This window comes from Lagopus muta, chromosome 2 (genome assembly GCF_023343835.1).
Source record: "Lagopus muta isolate bLagMut1 chromosome 2, bLagMut1 primary, whole genome shotgun sequence".
In the NCBI taxonomy this organism is placed as follows: Eukaryota; Metazoa; Chordata; class Aves; order Galliformes; family Phasianidae; genus Lagopus; species Lagopus muta.
The window spans coordinates 12,209,675-12,232,961 of record NC_064434.1 but is presented as its reverse complement, the minus strand read 5'-3'; the positions used below and the strand labels follow the sequence as shown (position 1 = coordinate 12,232,961).

The window sequence follows — 23,287 nt, the reverse complement described above, 5'->3', positions numbered from 1 at the left end:
AAGAAGTTTGTCATAGACTGCATATTAATGAGACTCACTGATGTTGAATTAAGTCATAAAATTTAAATCCAGATACATCACACTTCCATATTCCAGCTAGGCACATTAGGACAGTGGTCATGTAAAGCCAAATTATTATTTACCAACTGGACAAACCCCAGCAAGACAGACAATATTACTGATGTCCCTATGTAAAGGCTCTACCATCACTGAGGATGCTGTGAATATCAAAACTGAGTGACTTCAGGAACACATTTTCTGACAAAAACCACTGCAAATGCTTTGACAGGCTGCCTTCTTTTTGTCTGTGGCTCTTCAATTTGCTGTAGTTTACACATAATCGCTGGGAAATAAATAGAGATGTAAATTTTTTTCCATGCTAGACTTACGTTATCCTGTTATATCCACTCATATCATCCTACCCACATATAATTTTCCCCCATGACAAATAAACCAAATAAATTCCCTAAGTTTTATCCATCTAAACTGGTAGAAAATGTGAAAGAGCCTAGCAGCAATTTAACAGTAGAATACTTCCATGTGTGTTGCATGCATCTGCTGTTTGGAACAGAAGTACCTTGGAAGAGTTTTCTGGAAAAATATTAAAATGAGAAATATCTGTCTATTTATCATAAATGGTATAAAACAATTTTCTCCCCTATCCTCCCATTCCTACTCCTTCCCCCAAAATAAAGTTTTTTGCTGGTTACATGAGTTCATTGATAAAGTGGTCTTTCATATGGAATACTCAGCAAATCGAAGACCAAGGCAGGCAAAGACCCAGCCCCAGCATCAAATCCAAGAGAGTGTTCCCAATGAATTAATTTAATCTGACTATAGAAAAAGAAAAAAGAGCCAAAGTGAGTATTTTATAATGCTCTGGAGGAGGAAGAGCATCACTAACAAAAGGATTTTTAAGATCTCATTGATATTCTGTTAACAATGGCCACAAAACATATTGAACTCTATTTTCCCTGGGAACACAAATTATGATAGGGGTACAGAGGTCAAACCCCAGAACTTCATCCTCTGCTTATTTCCTGCAAAATTTCACATTTTAGCTCAAGATCAACAGCAATGGGAACTGAACGTATTTTTTTTTAATTAAATTACGTCAGAGAGGCATGTGTCTGAACACTGCTATCTCCTTGGTAGGAAGAGGAAGAGGTTGCTCTTAATGGGCTACAAACATCCATGGACTTCAAAATCCACATCTTAAAATCTTGCTGCAGACTAAGAGAATCTTCACAGGTTTATTTAATCCTAACAGAATGTTTTCCGTGTACACTCTCCTCATGGGCTGTCATTCAAGCCCCTAAAGCACATTCTCTATTATTTCACTGCTCTAATAAATACCTTCATTTTCACTGTGGCAGGAAAAAGGTTGAACCTCAAAGGACATACTATAGTTCCACATTACTTGCCAGAAGAATTTTACAGTCACCATCATTATGAAAGCTGTCAATTTATTTATTTTTTTTTTTACTGCTTCCTAGGAGAAGGTATTACAAATGGCAAGCTCAGCTAGGAATAAGCACTAAAAACAATGCATAAAATGGACGTTATTTCACTGAAGGGCTTTTCAATAAACTTGCTTTTCTTTCTCTCACCTGTGTTCATGTCCTCATTATGTCCACTCACACTTATTTTTAACAGCTCTATATTCTCAGAGACATAATATTCTCCCAAATGCCAATTAAATTAAAATTATCTTAACCTCAAACTTGTGAATGAAAGATATGTCCCTTCTGGGCTAGAAGACAGTAAGTACAGACACCATGGCTAACTCAACAGGCAGTATACTCTTCAATGCAAAAATCTTTCTTCCTTCCTCATTCAAGACACAATAGGTACTTAAGGAAGCACACAATAACTACAGTAGTTTTGTAAGACTCCTTTCAAGAGTTATATTTGTTGTTTAGAAACAAGACTATAAATAATATATGCATGTAAAAGACCTACGTATTGAAGTTAATGCAAATGCTAAACTCACTATTAACTGAGGCTAAGAAAACCAGCAACAGCTGATTTAATCTCCTCTTGCATCATCCAGGTCTCACCCCATCTCACAGAATTATTCAAGGACATGTAAGTATAAAGTGCAGAAGCCAGTTATTTCACATTTTTCTCCATACTTTTCACATAAAAGATGACTCATTTTGCTACGGTAGTATAAACGGAATGGTTTGGTTTGCGTAATGCAACTACAGAGGTTCTAGAATTCACAGCTCCAGAACAAGATAGGGATGAACAGTCACTTCCAGCAGGGAACATTCCTACGACGGCACTAACAGCAGCAAGAAACAGTAAGTGTCAGAAAGAGTTGGTCAAACAACACTCTTCCTCAAATCAAAATTTATCTCCCAGAAGTCAGCTCGTTGTGTCATTTATTTTTAATCACTGTTACTTTTAATTGCTGTAGGAAGCATAGAATAATCACAGTTGCAGTTTAGCTTGGGGGTTGGATGTGACTCAAAGGGAGCCAGAAGAAGAGCAAAAACTCTAGCTTTCTTTACAAGAACAAAAAACAAAGATGAAAAACTTACTTAGAAAGACTATGAATTCATAATTTTAAATTAACATATAATCTGAAAAGCTTGAAAATGAGAAAAAGAACCAAAATGCTTCCCCCCAAAAAACCAGCAAATTACTCAAAAGATGGAAATCATCCTGCACTTTGTAGAATTGTAGAATTGTTGTGGAAACAGCTGTTGTTGGGCTTCTACTTCCCAAATACCTGCATGAAAATGTACACACTATTTCCCTCTCTTGAAGAGGGAAGAAGTACATGAAATCATAAAATTGCCAAAAAGTTTCTGCAATGCATGCACAAATAATGGAGTTGTAAACCTAAAGGTTTAAAACTTAAAAGCACTTGTCAGTGAACAGAATGAGTTTTCTTGCTTCTTCATTCAAGTAACTCAGGCTTTCTAAACTCAGAATAACTATCATCTCAATATGACATTATCTGTGAGTGGAAAAGTAAGAAGTCAATTCCTCTCATTATCTAATCTTCTATAAAATCCACACTTTCAAAGCAAACAAGCATTCAATTAAAACAAACGGAAATTAACAAAAAAAAAAAAAACAAAACCAAAAAAAACATGCTGACATCAGACTTACCTTAGCATACATACAATTTTTTTAATAGCACACTGAACAATATCTTTGGTAGAAAGACAAAGATCTCCAACAGCCACTTCTATCAACTGTTGTATCATGTCCAGGGGCTGACCATCTATACACATGGTTACTGCTTGCTCATGGATTTGGTCTCTCTCTGACCTTGACAGGTCATACAAATAACCATACTTTTGTAGTACATCCTGTGAGCAGATAAGTTTTGAACATGAATCAGTGCACTTATTTATGGGCATGTGTCATCTTTACTTCTGCCAAGATAAAACACTACTACAAAGCAGAGAAGACTGGTAGAAATGAATTTTCAAACACCAAGCAAACAAAAACAAAGCTGTAAAACACAAAAAATATGACAGTAGTTTGATGTGTATCACTACTGGTTATGGCAACACTCAAAACAAGTATCAGATTGGTAACCATTACCTGCTCGCTGTTCTTCAAATAAGTGATAAAACTATGAGTGAGTGTTTCCAGATGAGCAAGGGATTGCTGCAAGTGATTCAGAGTTTTTTCATATGCAACAGCAGGATTTTTTGCATCCTCCATCTCATTCTCAGAATGCTTTTTTCTTGATTTCTCAGAAAGATGTTTGACTGCCTTAACAGCCTTCTTAGTCAGTTCCATCCTGGCTTCAACAGGCAGCTGAAAGAGATTGCTCATTTAATCATTATTATTCTTATCTGTACATTACCATTTGTATTAAAACAATGCTTAGAGGTACAGTTTTCTACGGTTGTGCATTAAAAAACCTGAAATGTTTTAGGAGAAACAAACTTATTTACTCATTTATTTTTTAAAAGATCAGTATTCCATTTACTTTCTTCTGTCATCCTTTTTTTATTCACCTTGAATATGGCTCACAATAGAACATACAAAATTACTAAAGAACTTTTCACGATTTTTTCAATTTTTTTTTGTTGTTGTTGCTTTCTTAATACTTTTTACCTTTGCATTAAGAGATGTCTGGGGATCATTCTACAATATGCACCGAAAAACTCAAATCCAAAAACTTAACTTAAGCTTAGTTTTGTTAGGTCTAGATAATGGTTTGAAATACATCTCTAAGATTATTCATCTTAACATGTGCACTTAACATGTATTTCATCATAAAGAAAGACCACTTCGAGGTCTACTTCAGTAATTTATCTTGAGCCATGCATGAGTTGATCTGCTTGAGCATTTTCTGAAACTACTTCAGAGGTGGGTTACCACCACATTATGCTACTAGTGCAATGAAGATTTTGCAGCTATCAAGTTTTTGTCAGTCTCTTATAGAAGTACATTACAGTTCTACATAATTTTAATAAAACGTAGGCTGCAACAGATTGGCTTTAAGAGAGATAGAAACTCCTTTCAAATCTACATATTTAAAGTGCAAGTTATACAGAATAACAACTTGCTGTTTTGAAAGACCTTTACAGCCAGATGTATCTAGGCATTAAAGCAAAAAAAAAAAAAAAAAAAAAAAAAAAAAAGTCTGCTTTTTCCATTAAACTTCTAGTGGAGATCATTTTCCAGATACATTCATGCATACACTGAATGAAGTCTCCTTCTATGCTTCCATCTGGCATGATGGGGTTATTCCAGTGCATCAGAATGGAACTGAGTACTTCAGAATAGAAGCCAGGCAACAATTACTGATTTCCAAGCTTCCAGAATCCAGGACTACTTTGGGAGGAGATAAAGATGGAAACACTCTTTAAACAGACAGCATTTGCAGCAAACTGCTGTGCACTTAACAGCAGCATCAGCTAGAAATCTAAAACAAAGTCTGAAATATCATTTTTAAAATTATACATCATGTATAAATTGTTAAATTATAATTTCAAGTCCTGCTTTAAGATGCTTGAAATAAACTTTCTGACGGATGGAGGTCTCCTCTGCCTACACCCACAGCATCAGATACTTTAACATCAGTTATTTTAACTACTGGTTTACTAGACGAAGCCATGCTAACAGCGTTAATTTCAAAGTAGATCTACACAAAAAACAGAAAATAAAGCTTGGATCTGTATCATATATTGAATAGGAAAAAGGTGGATTTACCACAGAAAGAGGAAAACTAAGCTGATATAATAAAAGCAGGGAAAAGGTGAGACTCTTCATATCATGTTACAATTTAATGACTGTGGATGGATTTATGTATCCATTTTGTAAACCTCATAAAAGATGAAAACAGCTATATTTTTCATTTTCTCCCTTCAACTGTATATTTTCTAATGTTCAAAATGCAATTAAGAGAGATGCAAAACGGCAAACAATTTAAGTATTCCATCTAACTGTTATATCCTAGAGAACTGTGTGAATATTCTGCATGCATAAAGTCACGATGCTATCAGCATACATAGAATAGAGCATTAAAAACAAGAATGGTATTCCAAGACTATTTTAATTTTGCATTCTTATTTGCATACTACTAAAATGCAGCACTACTAGCATATCTTCTCTATGATTATTTTATTCCCAAACATAAATGGCTATCCTCCATATTTCTAGTCAGTGCAGTAATGAGATTTGGTGTCATATTCAGTGAAAAAAATAGCTTAGGGGCTACTTCAATCTTTGTTCGAATGTGAAGTATTCTTTTTTCTAAGAGGTTTTAAAGTTCAAAAGGATCATTAATTCTATGGGCTTTAATATGTGGTAAAAAACAACAACAACAAAAACTAAAAATCAGTTTTCTTTCATATTCAAATAAAGGAACGTCACACACTTTCAGCCCAACAGATTTCACTCCTTAGGATAAAAATCCATCATAGAAGCCTATTACCTTCAGAATATTTAAGTACTTCTTAAAGTATTGCACAAGTAACATTTATTTACTTATGAACTTCCTGATCCTGTCACTCTTACTGACAGTGATTAACATTCAGCTATGAGGTGATAGAAACAGTTTCACTTTTAATAAAATCCTGGGACCCCCAGCATCACTATCACAGACTGGATGAGGTTGACAGGGCCCTCTGGTTTATGTGGCCCAACTCCAGCAGGGACACAAGCAAAAATACCCACAGAAGGTTTCTCAGGACTAGATCTAGGCAGATTTTGAAGATCTTCAAGGAGAAGACTCTACAGACTCTCTGGGCAACCAACAAATACACACTGCCTGATGCTCAAAGTAAACAGTTTGGTTTGGTTCCTGTCTCTGCCATCGAATTCCATCTTCATGTACTTCAATGACCAAATGCCATCTAGGCATATCTCAACAAGACACAGTAGAAGGAAAACCAAGTTACTTTAATTATAGAATAATGAAAGATGGTTCCCAATTCTTACAGGTGGGAGGAGACAACTGGAATAGCAAAGGCAAAAAAACTTGTGAATGAAGACAAAGAAAGTTTAAAACATGAAGGAGTGAGAAACTGTGGCAATCACTCACCACCTCCCATAAACAAAACAATGCCAAGAAAATCTCTGATTGCCTTTGGAGGACACCTCAACACTCACATTTGTTACTGCTGAGCATGACATCATGTGGTAAAGAACTCTTTTGGCCAGATTTAGTCAGCTGTCATTTCTACCTTTTTGCCTACATCCAACTTACTAACCTGGAGAAGGAGAGAAAGTCTGGATGCTGTGCAAGTCAAAACATTGGTGTGTTATCAACTTTGGTTTAGCCACAAATCAGCAGGTGCAGTACTTTGTAGAAAATAAACAAAAAATCCATGGCACATAAGCTATCATGAAAAAAATTAACTCCACCTATAGTACAATTAATCTGAAGAACAGTGTAGAAGTTCTAACAAATGTAAGGAATCAGTTGTAGGAAAGACACTACTCCTTAAGTTTTCTCTTGAAGCAGACTTACTAGAATATATTAATGGTAAGGTACAATGAAGTATCTATGTATTGATGTCAGAAAAAGAGGTACTATTAATACATATGAGGAAAGATGTCATACAAGACAAACTGATTGAACTGGAGCATAGTGATAAAAAGCGATAAAAAGATGACAAGTAATTCAAAATCTGACATGTGAATGCAGCTGTGCTTTGTAAGAACGTTATTAACACGTCTTGTAAATCTTCAAGTATAGTTATACTCTTTTTCCTTAAAACAATGTAAAATGCTAAGAAGTCAATCAGTCAGCCAAAAGGTACTGAATATTACAAAGAACTTCTGTAAAGCTGAGCTTTTTCTACAACTAATTAAAATGGCATTTAAAGCCGTTCAAACTGAAAGAGAAGATGATGCAGTAGTGAGTTGTCCACTGCTCATCCATTTGGCACTTAGTCAAAATGTGCATATCATATTCCTGCTTAAACAAGATGAAAACTGTCAAAAAGGCATTACAAACTCAAAAGAAATAAGGGTCAACCTTTCAAATAAAACCATTACGCTACTTGTGAAGTTCTTCCTTTGTATCAGAAGTTACACAAAGAAAAAAAAAGGAATGGAGTAGAAAACAACAACAAAAAAAAACCATAAGCCATACATCAAACAAATGTGGGAGTCTGTGGAGGCTGTGAAGTAAAACTTCAGTTCTCTCTATAGATGATCTAATTGATTTACCACTGTTTTTTGTTCTCTTTTCCGATCTTAAGCTCTAATCTTTTCTTCCTATCTAACATATTACACCCATCCTCATTTGGGATATTATCCTCAATAATGAAAATATGATGACATAAAAGTTAATTGATTTCAGTTGTGGTTTTGTGGTTGGTTTTCAGGCATGTTTCAATGAACTTCTGGGTAACGACATACAAGCTGAAACAGATGGTTCTCTGAAGATGTAACAGATCATCTAGCACAACCAGAAGAAATGTCTGCAACAACAGAATTTAAAAATATATTTAAAAATATATTAAATACTTTAGGTCACAAAGGAAGCCATGAAGACAAAGTTGCTATGATCACAGCTGTAATTAAGAATTTGCAAAGTCAGCATTATTTAAAATAAAGGAAAATTACTAAAAGAAAAAAATCCAAATGCATTCAAAAATGTGTTAATGCTACTGAACATATGGAGTGCCTAAACAATGGGAAATCTCATACACAGAATATTTAAAAGGTCGTAAATATCATAGAACCATATAATCACCAATATTGGAATGGACCTCCAAGTTCATCAAGTCCACCTTCCATCTATATTTTCCATTAAACCATGTCCCTCAGTACAACATCTAAACATTTCCTGAACACCTCCAGGGATGGTGAATCCACCACCTCTCTGGGCAGCCTATTCCCTGACTGCTCTCAAAGAGCAAATTTTTCCTAATATTCAACCTGAACTTTCCCTGGTGTAACATGAGGCTATCCTCTCTAGTTCTATCACTAGTTACATAGGAGAAAAGCCAAACCCCACCTCACCACAACCTCCCTTCAGGTAGCTGTAAGAAAGTGGTAAAGTCTCCCAAGAGCCTCCTCTTCTCCAGACTAAACAATCCCAGCTCCCTCAGCCACTCCCCATAAAATCTGCACTCCACATCCCCCACCAGCTCTGTTGCCCTTCTCTGTACACGCTCCAGGGCCTCAATTCTTGTAGTGGGGGGCCCAAAACTGAGCACCATACTCGAGGTGCGCCCTCACCAGGGCTGCGTACAGATGGATGAACACTTCTCTGCTCCTACAGCAGCACTATTTCTGACACAAGCCAGGATGCCACTGGTCCTCTTGGCCACCTGGGCATTCTGCTGGCTCACATTTACTTGAGTGCTGACCAGCACCCCCAGGTCCATTTTTTCCCACACAGTCTTCCAGTTACTCTGCCTGAAGAGTTATTGTGGCCAAAACGCAGGACCCAGCAGTTGGCCTTGTTGAACTTAATCCCATTGGCCTCAGCCCAGCAATTAAGGCTGTTCAGATCCCTTTGAAGGGCATTCCTACCCCCAGGCAAACTTACACTTCCTCCCAGCATGGCCTCATCAGCAAACACACTCAACACCCTCATCCAAGTCATCAATAGACATTGAACAGGACAGGCTCCATTTCTGTCCCTTGGGGAACATCATTCACGACTTGTGGACTCCATTTAATGCCAGTCATCACCACAATATCTTCCAAATGTAGCTTATGTTGATGGAAGGATCAATGCTTCAGTCTTTCAATGTGTGAAACTGACTAAGAGTTAAAAACTTGACTTGCTTCATTCACCATCCATCTATGCTTTGTCCAACTGAAGGCAGATGCTGATATACCAGACCCACAGAAGAGTTGTAAAAATAATGAAAGGTTTAGAAAAAAAGAAAAAGATCAGAAAAGTCCCCAAACTCACTGTATCAAAGACAAGTTGAAGAGGCTCCTGCAGAATGTGTGGAAATAAAACCTTGATGATTATCTCTTCAGTACAGCAGAAAAAGAAGTCTATAAGCTGGAATTTCAAAATTAAATAGTCTAGCAAAAGAAGCATTTAAAAAAATAAACACAGAACAACTAGCCACTAGAACAATCAAGTATTATTAATAGCTTCACAAGTCACTCAATCTCTCCCTGGAAAACATGCACAGTATCCTATAGACATGCTGGCATTAAAAAAAAATCAAGCAAAAAAATGTTTGGGAAGTTGTCTAATCTGTCTTGTACAGAATATCCAGTACATTAACAGCATTACTTTGGGCTTAATGATTTACCAGTTTCCCACAGTGATACAAGTTTCCACCACCCAGTCACCCCTTGGCTTGAATCTTTAAGACTGGGGAACTGAATCTCATCTTCCAGGTAGTATCTAATTTCTGCAAAAATATGGAAGAGCACATCTGAGCTCTTATATGAGCACACAGTCACCTAAAACCTCACCATACTGCAAATCACTAGATGTGAAAGGACAACTAACACAGTTATGTAAAAGGCTATTGGCAAGTATAAAAAGCCCATTCATTTTTTCAATTGAGATTTTCCTCTCAATTTCTTTGCCAGCTGAACACTGCTCATTCATCTCCCTTTAAACTCATTTACCGCTGGCCCAACTAATCTGAGAAGCAATCCTTCTACCTTTCAGATGCCTATTTATTAGTAGCATAAAAGAAGCAACAATGAAAGTAGTTGCTATGGCATCTTCACATATGAAAAATGCAAACGACTTCTACATCTGATCAGAAGAAAAGTTCTGTAATAAATCAGACCTATGGCTGCTCTTCTTTCCCAACCCATACTCCATGCTGTAATTATTGTGACATTACCCACAAATGTCTCTTATTAAAACATACATTTTTAAAAATTTCTATAGAAGAGCAAGTAGAAGGTAAAGGTGAGGAAGGGGACCCACTGTCAAAACCCCAGCAAGTTCCTGTCTTTCTCGCTAACAATTACAAGTTGCAGATGTCAGCACTAAATCCCCATGCTTTAATTCCCCTTTTAAAGTTAAGCACTGTTTCCACATTCTGCCCTATCAAGTGACACAAAAGTAGAAGAGGCTTCCAATTGCTTTGCTGGCCTGTTACCTGCCTCTCCTTACTTCTGCTAATAAAACAGTGAGTGATATTCTGGTATCAGCTTCCTAAATTCCCACTCAGTTAAAATTCCAGTGCTACCCTGGAATTTCAACTTGCACAGCCTTCCATGCAGCCTTATCACACCATAGTAACTGTCCTATCCTACCTACTTGACCTTCCTTCCATAACTTAGCACTTCAGAATTTCTTGATTATTCCTTGATTATTTCATGTGTAAGCATCAAGTTTTTTGCAGACCTTTACCTATTTTAAATATCAGTATCTCTATGAAATACAAAAATGCACAGAAATATTAGATACAGAACTAAATAAATACAGAACTAAATAAATAGTATTCTGTAGTAAATATTTCTAAATATTTATTTATATATATTTATTTTTATATATTAATCTATTCTGTAGTAAATATTTCTAAATAAACAGTATTCTGTATAAATACAGAACTAAAATTCTAAGTAAAAGGTACAGCATTAAACTGAAAAATACTTCATACATAAAAGTTATAAGAAAAAGATACCTGATAAATACCATCTCAGGAACTGTTACAATAATTTTTCATTGTACACTTTCCACTTGAAAATTAGTGTCTGGATTCTAAGACAAGAATAGTTGCAAGCTGATTAAATAGCTGTTTTATTCTCAAACCCAGTGCACAGTAGATGCTAAATCAGCTGATCTGATCAACTGCTTCAAACAATTCTCAAGTTCGTTTTATGACTTGCTAAGTTCTGCTTACAGAGCAACCACAATAACCTTCAAAGAACTATCAGCAATTCCTTTTCTTTACATCTATTCATCTTAGGAGAGTACAGAAACTGTATTAGAATCCTAAACAGAAACAAACATAACATTTCAAAATACGTTCACAGGGAATGTTACTCCCTACATCATTCATAAATGAGAAATAGCTTCTGAAATGCTCAAGGCAAAATAACAGGTAAGAGTTTAAAGGAACAACTAGCAGCAGTCATACATGAAGACAACATTTCCTTCTCACTTGAATACAGTCATCCCCCAGCCACCTCAGTGCAGGGTCATGTCTAGCAACTGAGACCTCATCATGACTGCAAATATCTCCCATTAGGCATGAAACTCTCTTCCAATCATGAAATAAACCTGGTTGGAAGAGACCCACAAGAATCATTATGTCCAACTCCTGACTCCACACTGAGAGCACTATTCAAACATTTTTTGAACTGCTGCAGCATCATGCCATAACCACTGCCTGGGCAGTCTGCTCCAGGGTCCAAGCACACTCTGATGTAGAGCCCTTCCCTAACATCCACCTGCCCCTTGCCTGATGCACCTTCATGTTGTTCTCTCGGGCTGTGTCGTCGTCACCAGAGACACGATCCAATGAATAACAAAAAGTTTTCACTTTTCTGGCACTCTTTTAAGTTACACCACTTGCAGTATTTGTATTTTAGTACAGCAGGAACATTAAAGCAATATGCAGAGAGAAAAAAAAAAAAATGACACCTCATGGGAAAACATGAATAAACAGCTCTGTAAAATGAGCATGATGCAGCATAGAGAAGATTTAAAAAAAATCTCCACCATCTTTCCATTTCAGATTAAGTGAGTGAAGACAGTATCTCAAGCTCTTAAGGAAATTACAGAATCACAGAACGGCCTTGGTTGAAAGGGACCACAATGATCATCTAGTTTCAACCCCCCTGCTACGTGCAGGGTCACCAACCAGCAGACCAGGCTGCCCAGAGCCACATCCAGCCTGGCTTTGAATGCCTCCGCAGCCTCCTTGGGCAACCTCTTCCAGTGTGTCACCACCCTGTGTGTGGAAAACTTCTTCCTAATATCTAACCTAAACCTCCCCTGTCTCAGTTTAAAACCATTCCCCCTTCTCCTATCACTGTCCACCCTCGTAAACAGGGTTTACATTCCCCCTCCTGTTTTTACGCTCCCTTCAAGTACTGGAAGGCCACAATGATGTTTCCCTGGAGCCTTCTCTTTCCCAAGCTAAACAATCCCAGTTCCCTCAACCCTTCTTCATAGGAGAGCTGCTCCAGCCCCTGATCATCTTCGTGGCCCTCCTCTGGACCCACTCTAAGAGCTCCACGTCCCTCCTGTACCTAAGCAATCTGTTATCACTCTTTTGTGCTTCATAGTAAAGATATATGACAAAGCATAGGTAAAATTTTGTGTTAGAAATAGCTTTATAACCAAGTTTCACTGGGCAAAAGTAAAAGGCAGATCTGATAGCTTATGCTACAGACATGAGAGTACATTCTTTCAGTGCTAGGCTTTCAGCCAGATGGAAATTACGACACAGTTTATCATTTAAATTATTACAGCGCCTGGAAACCATATGCAGTGGCCCAGAACACTTCTCTGTAGAGCATCTTATTCAGTATGCAAAAGACTAGTAGTAAATAGAAGCTTGCAGCACAATGAATTTTAGGATTAGCACAAGTAAAATAAACACATGAGAAGAATATCTTGTTCTCTTCTGAAACAGAACACTGGGACTTTAATGTTCCATGAAAATCTCTCTTATCCCCAGAGCTAGCTCCTCTATCCAAACAATTATTTTTCTTTGTATACTGACAGAAGTAAAAAGAAAAAAGTGTACATGTATATGCTCATGAAATGATCCTTAAGAACTGTAAAATTAAAAATACCAAATCTTGCTATGAATTTCTCCCTCACAGAATATTAACTGAGCTCCACCTGAAGTTTGAAATTCTTCAAATAGATCCACTTACCTTTGTGACAGCTTTTGAAGAAAAGGTAATTTCATCAATGAAAGTAATGATATCATCTGGATCCAGTCTATCAAAGTACTTTGAACACACATCATATGCATGTAGCAATTCATCCATGGTTTCTGGTGTTTTTTTAATGAGATGGTGATCACCATTCCAAAAAAGGTTTTGTAACCAGACAGCATAAAGAGAGCTTGGTGACAGCATACTGCCATCTTTTTTAGGGATTTTGGGAGCCAGTTTGGAAATAGATAAAATATTTTGACTTGTAAGTATGGGCTCCAATGTTTCCAAAGGGTTTTCATTTTCATCCATTAGCTTTTTGTAATTAAGACCTATTGACAAAAAGAAAAAGGCAAACAAAATAGAAGTTATTCAAAACTACATCTTCACATTTCTGTGTAAAACTAGAAAAACTCTCACTCCTCTTTCATTTACAATCATGCATGCAGACTAGAGAGGAAAAAGGGAAGAAATAACATAAGGGGATAAATAATGTTGTGGGGTTTTTTTGCAAAAGCAGAAGGTAACATCAAAGCAAAAGCACAAAATAAAATTACCCTCTTTACAAAACTGCTTAAAGTTTTTGACAAACTATATAACATAGACTTTTGAAGATAATATTCTCAAAATTGCTTAAGATGGTTCACACGAAACTTTCAGGCTTATGCTCCAGGATGTCTGTATTTCTACTTTGAAAATTCACTATAAATTATTGCTAATAATTTTGACATGCATCACTGATTCAATATTTTTAATTTTTTTTTTTTTTTTTGCTTGCTACGATGATCAAAATTTCTTGTAATACAAAGAAAAGAATCTTATAATAGGCTCCTATAAAGCATGCCATCTACCTAATAAATGACTTACATGCATTTGATATGCTCATTAACAAGAAATTGCCTGGCAAGTGTAAATTCAATAAGCATATTCATGTCAGCATAACAGAACAGTAAGTATAGCTAGAAAAACAAACAAAAAATAGGCAGTAGCTCTCATACCTGGTGCAACTGCTTTGAACTTTTTCAGGAGTCTGATGTGAGTTTCAGGCTTCACAGTATGCTTCACAACTTCTGAACAACCACAATTTTCCAGGAGTGTGAAATAATACAGCAACCGCTGGTGATCTCTACCTTCAATACTTGGGTAAACATATTTCACCATGTGTTCGTATAAGGTTTCGGGACTTGTTTTCAAAGTCTCAAAAAGACCAAGACTTTGTGCTCTTTCTTCTATTTCCAGTGTGGACAACCTGCATTTAGATAGAATTCTGCTTTAAAGGTTTGGACATGTCACGAATGAGTCTTCAGCTGAACACTCACGAAGAGAGAACACTTACTTGTTTACACAATGAAGTCAGTAAAGTTCAACTTTTCAAGAGATTTTGGAAGTGTAAATACTTATTCTTAAAGGTTTTGATAGTTTCAATTCTTCACAAATAAAAGTAAAGGAGATCTTCAATTTCCTGATCATGTTATTTGCTTACTTGAACATGTAGATTATGGGAGATGCATACTGAAATGGAATTCAAAAAAAGCATTGCAAATCCCTAATTATATCTAAATGTAAAAGTAGACGTACATTCAATGGATGCATATAGCAAGCCCTTAAAAATGACAGATAAACCACATGGCACCTGTAGCTGAAAGATGCTAGTGAATCTGAAGCTCGATCAGTTCTAACCTAGTACCTTGTATTTTCTGCAGAAAATGAGAATTCGTGCATGCTTTGAGAGAGATTATCATTGAAAATTGGTCCCTGTGTCCTGTTTGACACTGTCACTCATGCTTAGAGTATTTAATTTGACAGTTTTATTGCTGTGACTTTCAAACTGTCGTCCATGGAAAGTTATGAAAATGCCAGAAAATCTCAGGTTGACCTCAGCTAGTCTCACATTTTCTCCTCAACTAGGACAAAAATGGATGTATATCAACGAAGTCTCATCTTGAATTTATACATCTATCATCAGACAGGTAACTGAAATCTAAGGAAAGAAGTCACTTATTGATGACTATCACCTTGACTCTCTCCTGTATCCAGCCACGGACCGTATTAGGCAGTATGTTTCAATATGAGATTGAATATCTTTTAACTACATTTTAGCATCAGTACCTTGGAATTGATTACATTAGAATTCTGACATTTTTTTTTCCTCAGTATATATGCCATATATGACACATGTTTCTGTTTGACATTCAAGGAAAACATGTCTAAGCTTCACTCCTAAACATGTGTTTCATACAATAAATACTACATAGGCAACCTCTCTCAGTTTAAAATGAGTATCTGATTTCTAAGGGAGAATTTTTTTGTTTTTTCTTTGTCTAGAACTTAGCTCACGATTAGGCTACTAAGCTTGTAAGCATCAATTTAAATCTCTAAATTCTTACTGTTTAGATGTTATAGTTCTAGCACATTAAGGGAAAAATGGACAATATTAATGTAAATGAAGTGCTATTCACACGTAATAACAGACACTCGGAACAGATTTATTTCAGGAGAGTGATCTACGTAAGTTTTTCTTTCCATACCAAAGATCAAACTATAGGCTGAATGAATATTAAGCTTTAATTGGCACAGTGTTGTTGTATGGTTTTGTTTCTTTTGTGTTATTTTTTGGGAGAGGGAGAAGAAGGGTTCATTACACCATTCTGAAAGTTTCTGGAATAGAATTCATGAAGACAAAAAATTTCCAACTGACGAAATCACAGAAGGTATTTTAAGAGTTTGGAAATCAAGTTCGACCAGATCCTTCTAAAAGACACCAGTATTAGTTTTCATTGAATTATATATAGTTTTTCAAATTCAAAGCACAACTGAAAAACATGTTCATTTGTCATCAACTAATCAAAGAAATAGTTAATACAAATGATTTAGATCCTTCATTTGAGTTTGTCTATAAAGGCTGGCTTATAGCAACACTGCATATTTGGTTAAAGAGATTATGTCTTAGAATAGACTTCATTTCAGAATGAATGCATAATGAGTCATACATTATTAATGCCATAATCCCAAGGCTAAAATATACTCTAATGGCCATACGCTGTCAATCAACTTTAAAACAAGATTATGATACAACAAAACATACTCAGCAGTGTATTATGCTATTATGTATCAATTTGCAAGATTTTGAATTTCATTAGGGAAATAGTTGTTACTTTGTACTTCAGTGATTTCAGAATTCCATGAATACTAACAGACAGAACAAAAAGTGTTGGAAAACTGGTGAAAACACCTTTGGTACTTCAGTCCCAGATAAATCAGCTGGTTCTTTCACATTCACTCCAATGTTGCCAAATTTACACCCCGACGCTCCATTTAGTTTAAAATACTAAATCATGAAGCAGCATCAAATTCTGACAACACAACTTCTCTGTTTTCTAGAGGAAGCAAAGAAAATCCCACAATGGTATTTCAACTTCTCACAGCTTGTACCAAAATCTATCAGGCTTTATTTTTTGTTGGCTTTTTTGTTTTTGTTTTTATATTCTATAAAACATTCTAATGCCTTTTAATTAATAGTTAATGCTGAGATTGAAATAATGCTGGAAGCTAGTGCTACTGTCAAGTTAAAATTTGAAACCAACTAATTTCATTATGTCTGTCAGAACAACAGATAACAGCTGCTATATCGCAGAGGGGGCTCTACATCACTGTCATCCAAATGCACTACTTCAGCAAGTAACTTGGTCTTTCACTGAACAGGTTTATTTCTCTTTGAATATGCTAAAGAACTTGTATGATTGACAAGATACCAAAGTCTGAAAAGGAAAAAAAAAACAAAAACATGAACTAAATGTAGAATGAAAGAGAAGCATCTCACTGATATCAATGCCAGGCATGGCTGGCTGCAGCCTTGTAGTCTAGAAAAATGGCCAAGAAAATGTAGAAAATTATTTCTATTAAAAAGAAGGGGGAAAAGAGGAACTCGGATAGATGAAGAACATGACTGAGAAGCCAAAATTTATTTTGATTGTGATTATTTAGGAGAGTTCAACAAATACAGAAGGAGCTTATAGCTATAAGAGAGATCAATTTTTGTATGGTCTGATAGTGATAGGACAAGGGGATATGGCTTTAAACTAAAAGGAGAGATTTAGACTAGATGTTAGAAGGGAATGTTTCTCTCAGAGTGGTGAGGCACTAGAACAGGATGCCTAGAGAAGCTGTGGACATCTCAATACTGGAGACTTTCAAGGCAAGGCAAGCCTGATCTAGCAAGCTGGCAACTCTGCCCACAGCAGGGGGATTGGAATAGATTATATTTAAGGTCCCTTCCAACCCAAGCCCAATCAATTCTGTGATTCTGTAAAAGGAATGTTCTGAGGCATGATGTTTTAAAGAATCATTTTCCGAGGAACTGTAAAAACATAAGATACTTTGCTATCACAGACTTGATACTTAAAAGAACAATAAAATGCTCAAGGTCTCATTTATAACACGTTTTTATGGTAGATTACAAAAGCATCATATGGAAAAGACAAAACAGAAATCCATAACGTGTCACAATACAAGAAAAATGAAAACAAACCTATGTTTGCCCCCCAAATACTGCCATTTTCTCGGGTTAGGACATACTTCTGTGTAACAGGCTTCTATGTGAATATGCAGGGAAGAAAACTTACCCACTGTCGGTGAATAAAAACTCCAGATGTATCATATAAACTTCCCAAAGTGGAACACTGTATCGCTGAGCCAAAGAAACAGCAATCTTGTACACATTTTCTTCAAGCGTTCTTACAGAAAAAAGATGTAAAATAGAACAAGGGAAAGTTACACTAAGCTCCTAGAGACATGACAATAAATCATTATCTACATTACAGGAGTAATGATTTTTGTTAACCTTTTTTCTCAAAAACCAGTAAGTTAGTTCTAATCATAACTAAATAACATTACACAAAGCATGTTTTCTTGCATTTATTTTATATGTTGTTCTATTTGGGGAAAAATTAAAATACATCAGAGACAGAAGTGTTTTGAAGGCAAGCACTGCTCCATACACACCTTGGTCCTCAGTGGCAGTTGGGTTTCTGCTTAACCTTTCTGCTGTAGCAAAAAGAATTCAGTTTTGCTTTCATTTTGATTACAAAATAAAAAGTGAACAAATGTATTCCATGCTCTAGTATTAAATGGGGAAGTTGGTGGCCCTGCATGTGGCAGGAGGGTAGGAGATTCACGATCCTTGAGGTCCCTTCCATCCCTGGCCCATTCTGTGATTCTATATCACAGCTCTTACTTGATTTTGTCACAGCACATTAAGTGTTTTAGCACAACTGGTATGCAGGTATGTACAACTTCACAACCAGAAGCATTTCTAGTATTTGCAGACTTGAAGTGTGAAGGTGTCCAGTTACACTCTAAGTGTCCTAAAAATACCAACAATAGTTTTTGATTTTGACTGCACTTTCCTTTAATAGAACAATCTCTTAAGAGATGAAAGCCTGAAGTTAACTTCATATGAATTTTTACTAGTCCACTGAAGCTATTATCATTCAAACAAATATACATGGTTCTTGATCTTACGTTGGTACAGAAACAAAACAAAGCAATTATGGCAAATGCTATTTTTTTCAACCACAAGACAATTCGAAGAAAAGCAATGCTTACACTTATATGACAGATCTATTATTTAATTATGAACACTGCTGACCATGTCATTTTAGATTCTTGTTTAAGAAACCATGGAGGACGAAAGGAGGAAAAAACACACCAATCTAATACAAAATATAATGGCAACTGTCAGTAAACTATTCTGCAAATTGATATTAGCACCACTTTTCTGCAGATTCACGTTAAAAAAAAATTTACTCCATAAACTTGAGTGGCTTTTGCACCTACATAGATTCATTAAATCCTATGAGGGACCAATTCTTGACACATTTTCTGTACCATCACTGCAGACCATTCATAGCAACAAAAGGAAAGCAAGAGAAAAAAAAACTATACCTCATGTCCATCCTGGTTTTGTTTCATCATTGAGAAATGCAAATCTATAGCATAACTTGAACTACGCTAAACAAGGCATGATCTTCTCTGCACCCTTAATGATCTAACAACACATTCATACATCTTAGGTCTGATTTTTACACGCTTAATTTAAGGTAGCATTACATTCTATAGTGACAATTGCTGCAAATACTGCTGAATAGGAAGAAAAATGCCAGGAATTAATACAATGCCAAAGATAAAACAAAAACCAACCAACCAACCACAACAACAACCACCAAAAAAAAGAGAAACAAATTAAACAATATCCTTCACACATCATGACAATCCTTGGAAAATATCAGGCAGGTTAGTTACACTAAATAATGGATAAGGAAAAAAAACATCAAAAGGAAAAAAATGTGTTTAATATAAATATTTACTGAAATACCTTTAAGAACTCAACTATAGCAAAAGAAAACTCAAAACAACTCTCCTGCCTCTTCTGCTCTTACAGCAACAACACATTCTCTCTGATTTTCAGCCACAGTTGAGCTTCATTCCCAGCACTAAATGCCCACCACTGTAAGCTTGAAACTTGCCAGAGAAATTCCCACTGAAGGGTACTGTTATGATTTACTTTCTCACACAATTCTGCACCAGGAATGGTGCAAAAACAGAAAGGAGAAGCTGTTGTGGATGATTCTTAGCTGTTCTCTCTGTGTGACAGCAATGCACAGCACACACAAAGCATCTGAAAATAAGCCTGCGCATTACTACTCAGCTGGGATTTTTTATGATCATCTTCAAGCTCCCAGAAATAGGTTATTTGGAAGCTCAGAGTACTTTCCCACCACCATGCTGTTCTGTTAAATCTCTGTTGTACTATATACATGTGCATGGGTGCATGCACAACTGTTGTATGCATCAGTCAGCTACAGAAAGCATTACAACCAGTACTGAATTCAATCATAATGAAACGAGACTGACATTTCCAGTCCCCTGCCCTCAGATTTAGAAAGCAAAAACAACATTATCATCTAAACTGGAGAAGTGAAATGAAGATTTAAGCCAAGAGCCTTTATTTTCATCTCATATTTGAAGTGGAAAAATAAAATGGAAGGTTACTGCTATTTAAGTTCTGCAGCAGCAAAGCATGAGGGAGAAAAATCTATGTTTAGACTGGTAACAGAGAAGTACATCAAAACTATATGCAATGGTTCAGAAACTAATGTTATTGTTAAAAGCTGTAGCAGACTGTAGAGGACAGGACCTTCTGGTTCAGTCTTCTGGAATGGGACCTGTTTTGTACTCACCAAAATCATTCAGAGAATTGGCCAAGAATAAGGCCAATGAAAATGGATGGAAATTCTGATCATGTCATAAGTACACAAGCTGCCTAATCCAGAACACTCAAGCATTAAAATCAACTTCTGATTAAAGCATTTAAGCAGAAGTAGAAGCAGTGATGGATTGGAAAAAAAAAAATAATAATAAAAATCCACAATGAAAAAGCTGGGCCTCAAGTGAAAAATAATTTAGAAAGGTCATACACCGTGGTTGGCCTAAAACTACTGAGGACTTCAAGTTATTACTCCAGAATTTCCATTCGGTCTTGCTCTAGTTTCTCTTATTCTTCCTCTAATAAATTCTTGCTATATTCTGCTCCTCTCCCTCCTCCCCCCCCAACTGTAAACTGGTTAAAAACTAATCTTGATTAAGTCCGTGAGGCACCTAGATCTTTAAATGCTTAATAAATAATGTGTAAGATGTTCTAATGAAAATATGTCAAATCATGGAAGATAATACTGAAGTAATATTTAACACTTAAGATAATATTTAAGTAGTTTTAACAAACAAATTGTTTGTTCTAGTGTAAATCTTTTTTGTAAATAAGGTATCATTTCTTCCAGGTGTTGTTTCTGCAAACAGCATTTCATAAAGGATTCAAAACATGAGCCACTTAATGATAATTCAAAAAATAAGCAAGAAAAAAAATGCTTTATTAAATTTGCACAATGTTTTCATCTCAAAATGCAGATTAGGAGTCAACAGAGAAGATTAAAGCAAGCGAGCTGCAAGTTGAAAAAGTAATTAATTATATCTTTGCAACTGCCTAATGAAGTACCACTCAACTACATGCTACAAAGTCTCATTTTTACTAACCCTATGCCACTCCAGCAGCCATTCAACTGAAATTGCCTTCAAAACATACAGATTTCAATAAATTCAGTGATTGACAACCCTCCCACAGCAGGGTGGTTGGAACTAAATGATCTTTAGGGTCCCTTCCATCCCAAGCTATTCTATGTTTTTATGAAAGTTATAACACTCACAGCTTGAAGAAGTTGCATGCAGAGGATAATAGAAGGCATTTCTAAAACAAAGAGAAATTACTATTCTACAGCTTTATTTTTTTTTTTCCAATTATGGATAACAAAGATGAGACAAAAGCATTCTAGAAAGTCAGAAAAACATGCACAGGGAAAGTTTCAGTAATCCCAAATGAATATGAAAACTACCAAATTGGTAAAAATATGATAAATTTTATTTATAACATTAAATGAATTTAATTAATTGCAACTTAAACTCAATAAGAAGCTGAAGTTTGGAGGTTTTCTAATTTCTTTTGCTACAGTGCATCATAAACTGAATCTTAAGCATATCCTAATAGATTTCAAAGAAAGGTTTAGAGAAGATCAAAGTAAGAGAACAGACTTCTACTGATGTTCTGATTTCATACATCCTTGATTTTCTTTTTGTCTATTCGTTGCTAAAAATGAAGTTAGAGTTCTATCATTAAAATTTACAGATCCAATTGTTTGAATAATGTTTCATTTAAGTGGAGCAGTTTTTTCAGACCCCCGTTGTAGCCATGTTACAGTGTAAACATCTAAAAGAACTGGTAACTTATCATCCCATCTAAAAGTCAGCATCATTTTTAATTTGCTTTCCTGCTTCGAGGTTTAAAGTAACTCAATTTGAAAACAAATAATAAAAACTTAATAGACTTTACTTACTCTGCCAATCCTAGTATTGTTTCCCTCTTGTATTGTCCATCTGCTGTAAACCTCTGCACATCTACTCCTTTGCCAAGTCCCTGCAGAATCTGAGCCTGAGTAAAATCCAGCAGGCGTTCATTGTAGTAGTGCAACTGATTTATCAAAGTTGCAATTTCTTCAGGCCAGTCTGCACAGGCATACTGAGTAACATGCTGTGTTACCATCTTAATCAGTTCTTCTGGATCAGCCTGTGAAAATAAACGAAAACAAATCTTAAACAAACAAATAAACATCTGTACATTTCTTTAAGAAAATCTATCATTTTAAATTGATTCCAGTGTTCAAAATATTCTTCCATTTTTATTAAATTTCAAGAACAAAATTTCAAACGTTATGTAAGGGAGATTTACTATGAGTTCAAAAATTTCCTTTTGCAGTATCTTACACATAAACTTATCTAAATAAACTAAGACTAATAGATATGTCACTGAATTTGTTTTTTTAAAACCTTCACTTTTACTAATGTTAAGCTAGGGAACTGAGTTAGAAAACACTTCAAGAAGACAAGAAAACTTTGCAATCTCTCCATTATAAACACCACAAATAAGTTTACCCCTAGTAACAGATGCGACTTCAAATAAAAAGGAAACTATACTAAATAGTTTGTTTTCTTTTTCACTGATTTTCTTATCCTTTATTTTGCAGAACTGGTAAAAGGAATAAGCAACGTTTTAACTACTGAGCACCAATACTGTCAAAGAACAAGTGCTGCAGGATCTGCAAATTACAGACAAGATATATTACTTTATTTCATTTACTTTGTACATTAAAAAGTAAAAGCTTCAAGTAATTAAGTTTTGATCATCGTTAGGACTGCCTTTGTTTACAGAATAACAGAATATCAAGTAAAACTCAGTTTTCTGCCTTAGAAATTCAAAGCCGACACAACAAATCAGAACGCGAACCAAACACAGAATACATGTCCAAAACAAAAAAATTAACACAGTTTCTGATTACCTCAACATCTGAGCAGTGGCTGCATCTAGGCACTCTCACCTGACACAAAGCTGTGTTTAATACATCACTCAGAACTCGTTCTCTCTTTC

General features: G+C 35.7%; 1 protein-coding gene across 1 annotated transcript in view; it reads right to left on the bottom strand.

The window, feature by feature from the left end:
• The window catches only part of NBAS (NBAS subunit of NRZ tethering complex), a 162,191-nt gene that overhangs the window by 50,226 nt on the left and 88,678 nt on the right, over nt 1–23,287 (bottom strand). Inside the window, exons 41-46 of the mRNA XM_048936226.1 lie at nt 22,200–22,429; nt 17,880–17,990; nt 14,256–14,506; nt 13,255–13,589; nt 3,565–3,783; nt 3,124–3,326 (exon numbers count right to left, since the gene is read on the bottom strand). Coding sequence (XP_048792183.1) covers nt 3,124–3,326; nt 3,565–3,783; nt 13,255–13,589; nt 14,256–14,506; nt 17,880–17,990; nt 22,200–22,429 — 1,349 coding nt within the window. The remainder of the gene's footprint in view (nt 1–3,123; nt 3,327–3,564; nt 3,784–13,254; nt 13,590–14,255; nt 14,507–17,879; nt 17,991–22,199; nt 22,430–23,287) is intronic.